The sequence below is a fragment of the Neofelis nebulosa genome, chromosome 9, assembly GCF_028018385.1.
Source record: "Neofelis nebulosa isolate mNeoNeb1 chromosome 9, mNeoNeb1.pri, whole genome shotgun sequence".
NCBI lineage: Eukaryota > Metazoa > Chordata > Mammalia > Carnivora > Felidae > Neofelis > Neofelis nebulosa.
Window position 1 is genome coordinate 96,044,253 of NC_080790.1, and position 13,198 is coordinate 96,057,450.

The following is a 13,198-nucleotide window of genomic DNA, read 5'->3' on the forward strand; positions in this document are numbered from 1 at the left end:
ATACCTTCTTTGTGGGTGTCCCCGTTTAGTTTGACCCTGGGAGTGAACAAGTCTCAGTATGAGCTGTCGGTTGAGAAGAAACCAGGATGTTGGGGAGGGGTGATGGGAAGGATTAAGTGGCAGCCTGCATCGTGCAGTTTCCTGAGTCCTGACAGTACAGGCCTGGTCTGCTTCAGATAGGTCTGTTTCACTAACGGAGGCTTCATCATGTGCCGAAGAAGTAAAAACTACTTTTGCATTTGCCACCAGAATCAACTAATACCAAATAGTAGTTGAGAATTCCATCTTGGTTGTAGTGGGTGGAAAATGGACTCTCTCCATTACTAATTCTTACTTATGCTTTTACTGTTAATCTTCACAAAAGAGATAAGGAATGAGGAGACTTGGATTATCAATTTGCTTTCACTCTCATCACTCACTGCCATTATAAACGTCTGTCAGAACATAAAGATGTTTTTAGAAAGTGGCCTTTTGTGGGGAGAGTGGGGACTAAGGCTAAGGAAAGCATTGTTCTATCAAGAGAAGTAGCTTTCAGTTTACAGTATGATGGGAAATCCATCTCTGGTGTTCTATTTGGATAACAGAACTCACTTTTCATTTTTTAAAGTTTATTTTAATTTTCTTAAATTGAAACACAGCTGACACAATGTTACATTAGTTTCGGGTGTACAACATAGAATTTGACAAGTGTGTATGTTATGCTGTGCTCACCTACCACCTGTCACCATGCAGTGCTAGTAAATACCATCGACCATATTCCCTATGCTGTGCCTTTCATCTCCTTGACTTATCCATTCCATAACTGGAAGCCTGTACCTCTCACTCCCCTTCACCCATGTTGTCTGTCCTGTCATCCCCTTTGCTGGCAGCCACCAGTTCTTTGTATTTATGGGTCTGTTTTTGATTTTCTGTATGTTTGTTCAGAGTACATTTTTTAAATGACTTGGTACCTTTAAACATATTTCTTTATTTATACTGTTTAAATTACCTAATAGTTGTGTTATCCAATTAGTTATCTAATGATTTCAAACCTTGGTGGCTTAAAACAATAGCCCTTTTGTCATATTAAACATTATACTTTTGGGGTAGGGAATTTGGGCAGGATTTGGTTGGGCAATTCTTGTGCTTCATGTGGTATTAAGTGAGGTCAGTGGGTGGTGGTCTTCAGCTGGTGGCATCTTGGTTCAAGATGACTTTATTCAAATGCCTGGATGCAGTTGGAAAGTGGGGTTCAGCAGGGCCTCTCTTTTCATGCAGTCTCTCTGGTAGGGTCGCGAGACTTCTTCCCTGGCTACTCAGGGCTCTATTAGCAAATGTTCCAAGAGATGGGAAGTGGTAACTGTCAGCCTTTTGTCCTGGGCCTGAAACTGGAACAGGTCTCTTCCACTCTATTACAGTTGTTAACACAGTCACACAGCCTGTGTAGATGAAATTTGTGGCCATTTTTAAAAAATTTTTTTAAATGTTTTATTCTTGAGAGAAAGAGAGACAGAGCATGAATGAGGAAGGGGCACAGCAAGAGAGGGAGACAGAATCTGAAACAGACTCCAGGCTCTGAGCTGTCAGCACAGAGCCCGACATGGGGCTCAAACTCATGAGCCGTGATATCACGACCTGAGCCGAAGTCGGACGCTCAACTGACTGAGCCACCCAGGCGCCCCAAATTTGTGGCAGTTTTTAATTTGCTGTGTATAATTTAATGTGTATATATACATGAGGGTTTTTTCTTCTTTTTTTGCCTATGAGGAAAATGGGAGTTATTGATCAAAAAGTCACAGGTTATTGAGCCACAAGAAACATTAAACTTAATCCAACCTTTATATATCTATATCTATATCTATATCTATATCTATATCTATCTATATATATATATACACACATACATATATACATACATATGGATATATATGTATATGTATGTATATATGTATGTGTGTGTGTGTGTATATATATATATATATATATCAGAAAAATGAGTACAATTTTATTTTTCTACAGAAGATAGTTGATGCGTCATAAGGATGAAATAATTTTTATAGGACAGCTCATCTCACAGTATGACAGTGCCTTTGATAAGCCACACAGACTTAAATAGCTAAGGCATGAAGAGAAAAATTGTTATAAATATAATCTTCCATTAATTTTCCCTAGAGATTGCTATTTGGATATCTGCTTTCAAACTGTCCTTGGTAGTTACTGAAATTATTATTTTGTACTACTCATATGTTATCACTTTTTGTAAAAAATATTCACAGTGGGTAGAAGTTTAGTGGTATTTGGCTTATACATTTTTGACACTTAAAAAATAATAGTAGAATTTATAAAAACAAAGCAAAATTATATGTGTATTTTATTTGGAGGAAACCTTTAGTTCTATGGGGAGATGAGAGCAGAATTCAACATTAAACTTTGTGAGTCATTGCATGAATTATTTTATTTCCTTGTGCTCATAAAGTCTTCTAAATATTTAAGGTTTTGTAAATATTTCAGTTAAGTTCAGTCTGAGATTCTGAATATAAAACTCAGATCAAAATTCTTCTTATAAAATACCCTCTAAAGATCTTGACACTCTTCCATCAGATATCATTTAATCTTTTGAATCAAATGATGCTTTCCAACATTGTGGCTGCAAAAATTCCACTGAACTTTAAGATCTCTGTGACCATAGAGTAAGTGCTGAATTTAGAGGCCAGAGGTGATCATAGTGTAAATTCACTGACACAATTTGTTATGTGATTTTACAAATGTAAATTAAAGTTTGTAGGTTGCTGGACTTTCACAGTCTCACCTCCTTGGAATAATTTAGTAGTTTTCCTGTTAACATAACTGAGTTGGAGAGGGGTTAGTTGGTGAATTGGAAAATTGGTGAGTACAGGTCCTGGAACCCCTTGTGCTCCGAGCAATGCTGTTGTCCAGCTTGCTGTTAAGCTGACGGTTACCAGAGTTCTTTAAGATGAAACAAGCCTTCAGGTTCACTGGGTGTTCTTGAGGGTTGAAGACAAGGCTCTCTCAGAAGTGGTAATGACTTTTTTCCAGACTGTTGGTGGTGGTGCGGGGCAAGAGAGAGCACCGGAGCTGGATGGCGGTGGGCCCACAGAGCAGGACAGAAACCATTCCAACAGCAGCACCTTGTCTGACCGAAGACTCAGCAACTCCAGCCTTTGTAGCATTGAAGAAGAGCACCGCACAGTGTATGAAATGGTACAGCGGATTCTCTTGTCGACACGAGGTTATGTCAACTTTGTGAACGAAGTCTTTCGCCAGGTTAGTGTGTGTGTGTGTGTGTGTGTGTGTGTGTGTGTGGTGTAAGTTCATGAAATTGAAGAGTTTTGTTCTTGTTCTTTTGCTCATAGTACTGCAAGAAATACTATGGATGTGTTGGTCTACATTACAAGACTGAATAATTATCCCTCTAATCCCACTATGAATTTAAGTCATGTGGAGTGTTGTGATATTTTTCTTTTAGGATTTTTTAAAATTTTGTTCTTGTAAAATTCCTACACATGGAGAGGAAATTCTGTATATGAACAAATCATCCCACAAATACCCTTGTGCTTCCATAAACCCAGTGGTAGGTGGGAAGAAAGCCCTTGCTGAATACTCAGCAACAAATGAACATCACAAAGAAGAGCCTCAGGCTGGTGGTGTTCCCAGGGTCCGAGGGAGCTCTCTGGACGTTTCTGCAAACACGTGTACTTTCCCTACACATATGCATGGCATGCATATGATAGAAATATTTATGACACCAAATAATGCATATGATAGAAATATTTATGACTTCAGAGAAATAAGCTGAGTGGGGAGAGGAATAAAAGGAAAGCAAGGGCTGAGGCCAAGACGCTGACATAGCATACCTATGGTGGACACTGTGGTGGGTGGAATAGGAGAAATGTAAACAAGAAAGTAGGTGCAGGTGAGGAAGAAGACAGCATAGATCAGAGTCCAGGCAACGATTAGCAGCCCTGAACAACAACTGGGGCTGGCTCTGCCCCCCCAGGGGACATTGGGTGCTGTCTGGAGACATGTTGGGTTGTCACAACTGGGGAGGGGGCAGTGCTACAGGCATCTACTAGGTAGTAGCAAGCGATGTTGTTAAACACCCTACCAGCACAGGACAGGGCCTCTGCTACCCCATGACAGAGAACATCTGGCCCCAAATGTCAGTAGTGCTGCTTTAGAGAAACTCTGACAGAGGAAGCAGAACCTGTAGTGCAGTGGAGCAAACAGCAGCTCTGTGGTGTGGGGTGGAGCCACTGGCCACCTGCACCTTGGTACTAGTGCCCTGGGAAACAGAACCTGGCTCTTCTGTGGGCATATGCATGTGATGGGGGGGTAGTGGTTTAGTCCATGCACCCACACAGAGGGTGAGGCCCTCGAACGGCAGAGACCCATTATTGGTGGGGAGGAGGGATTGTGTACACGCACACGAATGATGCATGTGTGTCATGAAGAGCTTTTTGTGGAGGGGCGAGACTTCTAGGTAGTGATTGACCCCTTTCACTTCTGAGACTTTCATTAAAGAAAAATCAACCAAGAATGAATGTCCCAGCATAGTCCACAGCAATCTAGAGGTTTTAAAATATTTTGAATTTTAATGAATAAAAATTTTTGACTTAAGAAAATATTAGTTTAAACTGTAGTGAAAATTCCCCTTGTAAAATACTTTTCTGATTCTGTGGCTCAGCACTGCTTTGGTTCCTCTCACTTCCTGTGTCTTCATTTCTTGGCCCCTTTTTTTTTGTTTGTTTGACCCCAAATTGCAGGAGTCGACCAAGGTTCTGGGCTTAAGCCTCTTCTTTTGTCACTGCACACTTTGCCTCCTTAGGGCCTTCATCGGTGACATGCAACTGCCACTCAAGCCTTTTGTCCAGACTTTGCTTCTTATTTCCACATTTGCCTTTTAAAATGCCCACTTGTGATCTCATCTGACATTCTAAGAGGTGTTTTAATGATAATGAGGACAAAGCTTAGCTTATTTTCTTCCCTAACCTCAGCTTCTCCCAACTTGAATGCTTCTTTAGCAGACTCATGTTCATGTGTGTAGTTTTAGCCCTCCTGGGCTCCTCGTCTCCTGCTCCTTCTGTGAACCGTCACCGGGTAAGTCATGCAGGGGGCTCTCTCACTCCTGTTCCCTCCTTTTCCTTTGACCAGTGTGCTCCTTGGAGCCCACACCTGCTGTGTCATCTGACTATACATGTCCTGCTGCTGAAACATTCTTTTATCATAATAGTCCATGGTTTGAAAATCTACCCTATTCCCTCCATTAATGTTGCCTTGTTGTGTTCCTGTTGTACTTGCAGAAGGTGCTTGGTAACACTTCAATTTGAGTTGAAATCATCAAGGGCATAGAGGGCATATAATTGAGAATAGAGATCAAATACTTTATATAGTACAGGACCAGATGATAATATTTCAGGCTTTATTGATCACGTGGGCTCTGTTGTAGCTGCTCAGCTCTGCCTTCATAGTGAGAAAGCAGCCATGGACAGCAAGTAACAAATAAACATGATTGTGTTCCCAAAGAACTTTATTTATGAAAATCATGTGGTGGTCTGAATTTGGATGACAGGACATATTTTGCAGACCCCAATTTGTAACAGTGTTTTGAACACTTGGAAGCTAGTGCTTACTACAAAAGCTAGATATTATTGACAAAGCTTTTAAATTTTACACGAGATACATGCTAAATTGATGTGATTTTACCTTTGTTACGTAAATTGTTTTTTATACCCAGAGTCTGTCTGCCTCCATTATTGGTATTTCACCCCTGGCAAGAGCATGCTCTAAATTCTGAATTCCATTTAAGTCCTAAGTCCAATCTAAATTCCGTTCTGAAGTAGCTTGGGTCTGGTAGGCAACTGCAGACTACTTATGATTGAACTTCTGAGACATCTTTGTGCTGTGAAGCCAAAAAAATATTTTTTTACATTTTATAATTATTCTTCATCAAATCTAATTTGAAAGCATATATGTGAAATTTAAAATATGAATGTTGCACATTTTAAAATATGAAGTAGAGACACTTTGAAGGGACGTGAGTTTTAACATTGCATTCTACTGCCCTCTTGTGGTCAATGATGAATTTTTCTTTTATGGATGGCAAAATGTGTCTTCCTTCATATTTGTGATTTCTTTTTCAGTTTTAAAGTATTCAAAGATTAACATTTAAGCCTAAAGGCCATTAAAGTTTAAAATGTACATTCAGGAAGTGCATGTTCTCAGTGGGGAGGTAAGATGTGTGTGTACACTGGAGAACAGTACGTGGTGGTGGCAGAAGATCAGATGTCCATGTATGTGGCCTGGAAATAAATGCAGATGAGGAGCCATGGGGGCAGAGTGGCTCGCGGCAGGGGCTAACTGTGCAAGTCTCCTTGGACTGGATGGTTCAGTGAGTTGCAGGCAGTGGAAATAGATGGTAACAGTAGAGACGAGATTCAGCCTCAGTGTACTGCTACTCCCAGCAGCAGCTAGCAGTGAATGGTAGAAGCTTCAGGTAGGGCAGTTGTGTTCTCAGGGTCACTCCACTGGAAATTTGTCTTATTACTGGTGTTTTTCAGACTACCTTTTGTGACCATTTGTAGGTCATGAAATCAGCCCTTCAAAAACTGGTATTTTTTTAAAATAATGTAATAGAATAGACCAGAACATTTCAGAGTGTACTGCATGTTGTAAGGATTAGTATTTCTCTGTGAAACTTCTACAAAAAAAATTTTATTTATGTATATACTATACACAAATAGTATATCCTTCTATAAAATGGCTTACTTAGGTCATGGGTCTAAAAAGTTCAAAACACTACTCACTATTAATTTAAGAAGAGCATCATTCCAGGTATTTATATATGTTTATATTTGGCTACTGGCCTGGCTAGGTAGATAAACAGATAAGAGATTGGCAGAGAGGTGGTGGGTAAGGCAGGATACAAACAGACAGAGAGCAGCCTGGCACACAGAAGGGCTTACAGATGAGCTGATAGATATAATCAAACTGACAGGCAGGCATAGAAGAGCAGACAGATGGGTTAGACAGGCCAGCTAGAGATGGAGGTGAGCAGGGAGGTGTAGAGGGACAGGTGCATAGGTACAGACAGATAGGCAGACAGAGAATTTGGCAGGCAGGTGTAGGTGGACAGGAAGGCAGCCAACCATGGACAGAGACAGATAAAGGTAAAACCAGACAGAGGCTGACTGAGGTGAAAGCAGGTGCAAGAGAGCGTATGTAGAAATGCTGGGGTGGGGGTGAGGGGCTGACAGAGAACTTCATGACCATGGCATCTTTATTTCTTAATGATTCTTAATGAATTTTTAATGAAGAGCTCTGAATTTTATTTGAATTTAACAGAAGAAAAGAAAGTGAAACAAAGAATTGCTGAAATTCAAATAAACATTCTTTTATGAAAAATATTAATTACTAAAAGGTTTGTCTATAATGAAAACATTATAATCACTTTAAGGTGTTGGAATCACTTTTGTAGCCCCATGGTGTAATTTTAGATTTACACCATGGTAGATTTCTTAAGAAATATGAAGAACTTATCAGCCTTGTAGTTTCTTCAGCCTCCTCTCCCCATCTACTTATTTTATTATATTATAAATTTATAGCATAAATGTATCATTATTTGTAGTTGGTGTGGGAATCCTAATGTGCAGAGTTGTTTAGTCTTAATTCTGAATTTATTTATTTATTTATTTAAAAAAAATTTTTTTTTCAACGTTTTTTATTTATTTTTGGGACAGAGAGAGACAGAGCATGAACGGGGGAGGGGCAGAGAGAGAGGGAGACACAGAATCGGAAACAGGCTCCAGGCTCCGAGCCATCAGCCCAGAGCCTGACGCGGGGCTCAAACTCACGGACCGCGAGATCATGACCTGGCTGAAGTCGGACGCTTAACCGACCGTGCCACCCAGGCGCCCCATTAATTCTGAATTTAGATAGACTCTTTCCTCCTTGTGTCCTCAGTCTTAAAATACTTGCTTTGATTGACTTCTTAGATGGCCTTCTTTTGTCACTGAGTGGGTGTTTTCAAGGTATTTTGAGGCTCTATTCTCTGAGCCTCTTTATGATGAGGAATGTTTTCCTTTTGTCTTTCCTCATGAATAGCAGTTTAGCTAGGTATAATAATTTCAGGTAGCTCTTTCTTCCAGTTAGGAACGTGCAAGTAAAAACTTTTCTAGAACTTCCAGTATGAATACCTTCAACATGCTTAAAGTAATAAAAGACAAGCTTGAAAATGTTTCTGGGGAATAAGAAATTGTAGTAGATGACTAAGCAGATATGAATAAGAAGATAGAATTCTAAAAACGAAAAAAAATGTAATAATTGAAATAGCAAAGGAGAACCTCAAATTGGGGTAAGCTTAATAGTTGACTAGATACAGTTTAGGACAGAATAAATGGGATGACAGATCTGAAGAAATAATCCTGAATGTTCCTCAGAGAGATAAAGATGAAAAATATGAGAGGTTGAAACATGGAGAACACAGCAAGAACTTAGAAAGCATGTATTCCACTCTCCTCTGTCATTATTTTTTTGTCTACTGTTCTGCAAGTTACTGAGAATATCCTATTCTGACTGTGGATTGTCTATTTTCTTCTTCAAAGTCAGTCAGTATTAGCTATGTATATATATTTGAGGCAAAATTATTAGTCTCAGTACAAATGTTATATATTCCTTTGAATTGAATCTTTCATCTATAAGAATTTTTTCTCTTGATTTCTAATAATGCTTTCTTTTTCCTCAGAGTCAATCTCGCCTATTCTTTTTTAATTTTTTTTATTTTTTTAATGTTTATCTATTTTTGAGAGAAAGAGAGCACAAGCAGGGGAGGGGCAGAGAGAAAGGGAGACAGAGAATCTGAAGCAGGCTCCAGGCTCTGAGCCGTCAGCATAGAGCCTGATGCAGGGCTCAAACCCACAAACTGAGAGATCATGACCTGAGCTGAAGTCAGACATTTAACCAACTGAGCCACCCCAGTGCCCCAATCTTGCCTATTCTTTTTTTTTTTTTTTTAATTTTTTAATGTTTATTTATTTTTGAGAGAGAGATACAGAGTGTGAGCAGGGTAGGGGCAGAGAGAGAGACATACACAGTATCTGAAGCAGGCTCCAGGCTCTGAGCTCTCAGCACAGAGCCTGACACGGGGCTCGAACTCATGAGCGGTAAGATCATGACCTGAACTGAAGTCGGACGCTCAAACAACTGAGCCACCCAGGGGCCCTGCCTATTCTGAATAAAGCTCTACCAGTTTGCTTTTGGTTAGTGTAGCATGGTATATCTTTCTAACTTTGTACTTTCAACTATCCCAAATCCGTATGTTTTGGATGTCCTCTTATAAATGGTGTATAGTCATTTTAATAGCTTTTAAAATCAAACTGTATCATTTCTGTCTTTAAGATTTTTTCTTAATGTTTATTTTTGAGAGGGAGAGAGTGAGTGAGAGGGGAAGGGCAGACAGAGAGGGAAACACAGAATCTGAGGCAGGCTTCACGCTCTGAGCTGTCAGCACAGAGCCCAACATGGGTCTCGAATTCATGGACTGTGAGATCATGATCTGAGTCGAAGTCAGATGCTTAACCAACTGAGCCACCCAGGTGGCCCACATTTCTGTCTTTTAATTGGAGCATTATTCCCTTTATATTTGACATAACAACTGTTGTAATTGTGTTTAAGCTTACTGTTTTACTTTCTGCTTTCTAGTTGTTTTGAAGTCTCTCAGGCTGGTTGTTTTAGCATCCCATTTTTCTACTCTTGTTGGTATTTTTACACTCATTTGTAATATTTTAATTGCTCACATCCCTAATTTAACGTAGTTTCAACTTTTATCCCATAAGTATGTACTCTAGTTCCATTTACTCCTTTCCAGTTCATATGCCCCTGCTATGTACAGATCTGCTTCAACTCATGATGCGATTATGTCCTGATAAGTCCATCATAAGTTGAAAATATCTTAAGTCACAAATGCATTTAATACTCCTAACCTACCAAACACCATAGCTTAGTCTTGTCTACCTTAAACATGCTCAGAATACTTACCTTAGCCTACAGTTGGGCAAAGTCATCTAACACAAAGCCTAGCTTATAACAAAGTGTTAAATATTTTGTACTTTATTGGATACCATACTGGGAGTGGAAAACAAAGGTTATATAGAGGGTTTAAGTGTATCAGTTGTTTACCCTATTATTATTTTGCCCAGTTTTATTCTTTTTGTTCACATATATTAATATGTACATTGCATTCATTTAGATTCATCCAAATAATTACCCTTTTATTACATTTTATCTCTTTACTAATTTCTGGCCCAAGATTATTTTCTTTCTGCCTAAAGAATAACTTTTAAGGAGTGCCTGGGTAGCTCAGTTGGTTAAGCGTCCAACTTCAGCTTAGGTCATGATCTCATGTCTCATGAGTTCAAGCCCCACATCAGGCTCTATGCTGACAGGTCAGAGCCTGAAGCCTGCCTCAGATTCTGTGTCTCCCTCTCTGTCTGCCCCTCCCCTGCTCTCTCTCTTTCTCAAAAATAAATAAACATTAAAAAAAATTTAAAGAATAATAACTTTTAAGTTAGATCTCCTAGTAAAAGTTTTTCTCATTTTCTTATCTGAAAATTTCTGTTTTGCTTTCATTTTAGAAGTGCATGTTTTCTGGATACTGAATTCTACATTGGCAGCTATTTCCTCTCTGCACATTGGATATTTGTTCGATTGTTTCCTTGAAAAGCCATGCTAGGTCATGTGGTTGCTCCTTTAAAGGAGATGTTCATTTTTTCCTCTGGCGGCTTTTAAGATTTTCTGATTGTTCTTGATTTTCAGCTGTTTTACTGTAATATGCTCTGTATTTACCCTGCTTTTGTTTTTGGGGTGGTTTTTTTTGACTCTTGAATCTGTGGGTATCTCTTACCAATTTCAGCAAAATTCTCAGCCATTCTTTCCTCAATATTATTTCTGCCCCCTTTTGCCAATCTTTCCTTCTGCATCAGCAGCCATGCATAGGATAACCTTTTCATTGTGTTCTCTCTCTTCCCTTGTCTTCTGAGTTAGCCATCTTTTGTCTCGCTGTGTTTCATTTTGGTTTCCTTCTGATTTTTTATCCAGTTTTCAGCCATGTCCATTCTGTTGTCAACCCATATAGACTGAGTTTTAAATTTTGGTTATTTTGTTTTTCAATTACATTTACACTTCTTTTTGAAACTTTCTTTATCCTGATCTCCTATGTGTTTATTATTTTCATTATATTAAATATAATTTATTGTCAAATTGGTTTCCATACAACATCCAGTGCTCATCCCAACAGGTGAAGTATTGTTTGTTTTTTTATTGTGGTTTTGTTAATATAGGCTTCTTTTCTCATATTTTGGATTTTTTAATTAATAAGCTACATATCATATTAACCATACTGCACAAATAATTTGGGTTTTACTGTGATTTTATTTTCTTTTTTTAAATGTTTTTATTTAAGAGAGAGAGAGAGAGCATGAGTGGGGGACAGGGGCAGAAAGAGGGAGAGAGAATCTTAAGCAGGCTCTGTGCTCAACACAGAGCCCAATGTGGGGCTTGATCCCATGACCCTGGGATCATAACCTGAACTGAAATCAAGAGTCAGACAGTCAACTGACTGAGCCACTCAGGCACCCCTGATTTTATTTTTCACCAAAGAAAATTTCTGTTTGCTTCTTGGGAAGAGAGTAACATAGTATACCTTGATTTTGGATTTGGGTTATGTAGTTGTCTACATTTGTCAAAAGTCATCACGTGGTCCACTTAAGATTCGTGCTTTTTGTTATTTATAAATTTTACTTAAAGTACCATAAACAAAGTTTTTTCTTTTCAAGTTTTTACTTAAATTCAGTTAGTTAACATATATGGTAAAATTGGTTTCAGGCATAGAATTTAGTGATTCATCACTTACGTGTAACACCCAGTGCTAATCACAACAAGTTCCCTCCTTAATACCCATAACCCATTTAGCCCACCTCAACCTTCAGTTTGTTCTCTCTAGTTAAGAGTCTCTTATGGTGTGCTTCCCTCTCTTTCTCTTTTTTCCTTCCTCTATGTTCATCTGTTTTGTTTCTTAAATTCCACATATAAGTGAAATCATATAGTATTTGTCTTTCTTGGACTGATTCATTTTGCTTAGTGTAATACACTCTAGCTCCATCCACATCGATACTAATGGCAAGATTTCATTCTTTTTGATGGCTGAATAATATTCCAGTATGTGTGTGTAGGTACATACGTATGTGAGCATGTATATATACACACACACATATGTACCATATCTTCTTTATGTATATATACCACATTCATTAGTTGATGTACTTTTGGGCTCTTTCCATAGTTTGGCTATTGTTGATAATGCTGCTATAAACATCAGGGTGCATGTGCCCCTTCAAATCTGTATTTTTGTATCTTTTAGGTAAACACCTAGTAGTGCAGTTTCTGGGTCATAGGGTAGTTCTATTTTTAACTTTTTGAGGAACCTCCATTCTGTTTTCCAGAGTGGCTGCACCAGTTTGCATTCCCACCAACAGTGTAACATCTGTCGTTTTCCTGTGTTGTTAATTATAGCCATTCTGACAGGTGTGAGTTGGTATCTCATCATGGTTTTGATTTGTATTTCCCTGATGATGAGTGATGTTGAACATCTTTTCATGTGTCTGATAGCCATCTTTATGTCTTCTTTGGAAAAATGTCCAGTTTTCCCAACACCATTTGTTGAAGAGACTGTCTTTTTTTCCATTGGATATTCACTTCCTGCTTTGTTGAAGATTAGTTGGCCATATGGTTGTGGGTCCATTTCTGAGTTTTCTATTCTGTTCCATCGATCTTTGTGTCTGTTTTTGTGCCAGTACCAAACTGTATTGATGACTACAGCTTTTTAATATAGCTTAAAGTCTGGAAGTGTGGTACCTCCAGCTTCGCTTTTCTTTTTCAAGGTTGTTTTGACTATTTGGGATCTTTTGTGGCTCCATACAAATTTTAGGATTGTTTTTTTTAGCTCTGTGAAAAATGCCAGTGGTGTTTTATAGGGATTGCATTAAATGTGTAGATTGCGTTGGATAGTTCTATTTGAACAGTATTTGTTCTTCAAGTCATGAGCATGGAATACTTTTCCATTTCTTCGTGTCCTCTTCAATTTCCTTCATAGGTGTTCTATAGTTTTCAGAGTACAGATCTTTTACCTCTTTGGTTAGGTTCACTC

The 13,198-nt window shown here is 38.6% G+C and overlaps 1 protein-coding gene across 1 annotated transcript in view; it reads left to right on the plus strand.

Moving 5' to 3' along the window:
• The window catches only part of RALGAPA2 (Ral GTPase activating protein catalytic subunit alpha 2), a 324,808-nt gene that overhangs the window by 82,676 nt on the left and 228,934 nt on the right, over positions 1 to 13,198 (plus strand). Inside the window, exon 10 of the mRNA XM_058684743.1 lies at positions 3,037 to 3,264. Coding sequence (XP_058540726.1) covers positions 3,037 to 3,264 — 228 coding nt within the window. The remainder of the gene's footprint in view (positions 1 to 3,036; positions 3,265 to 13,198) is intronic.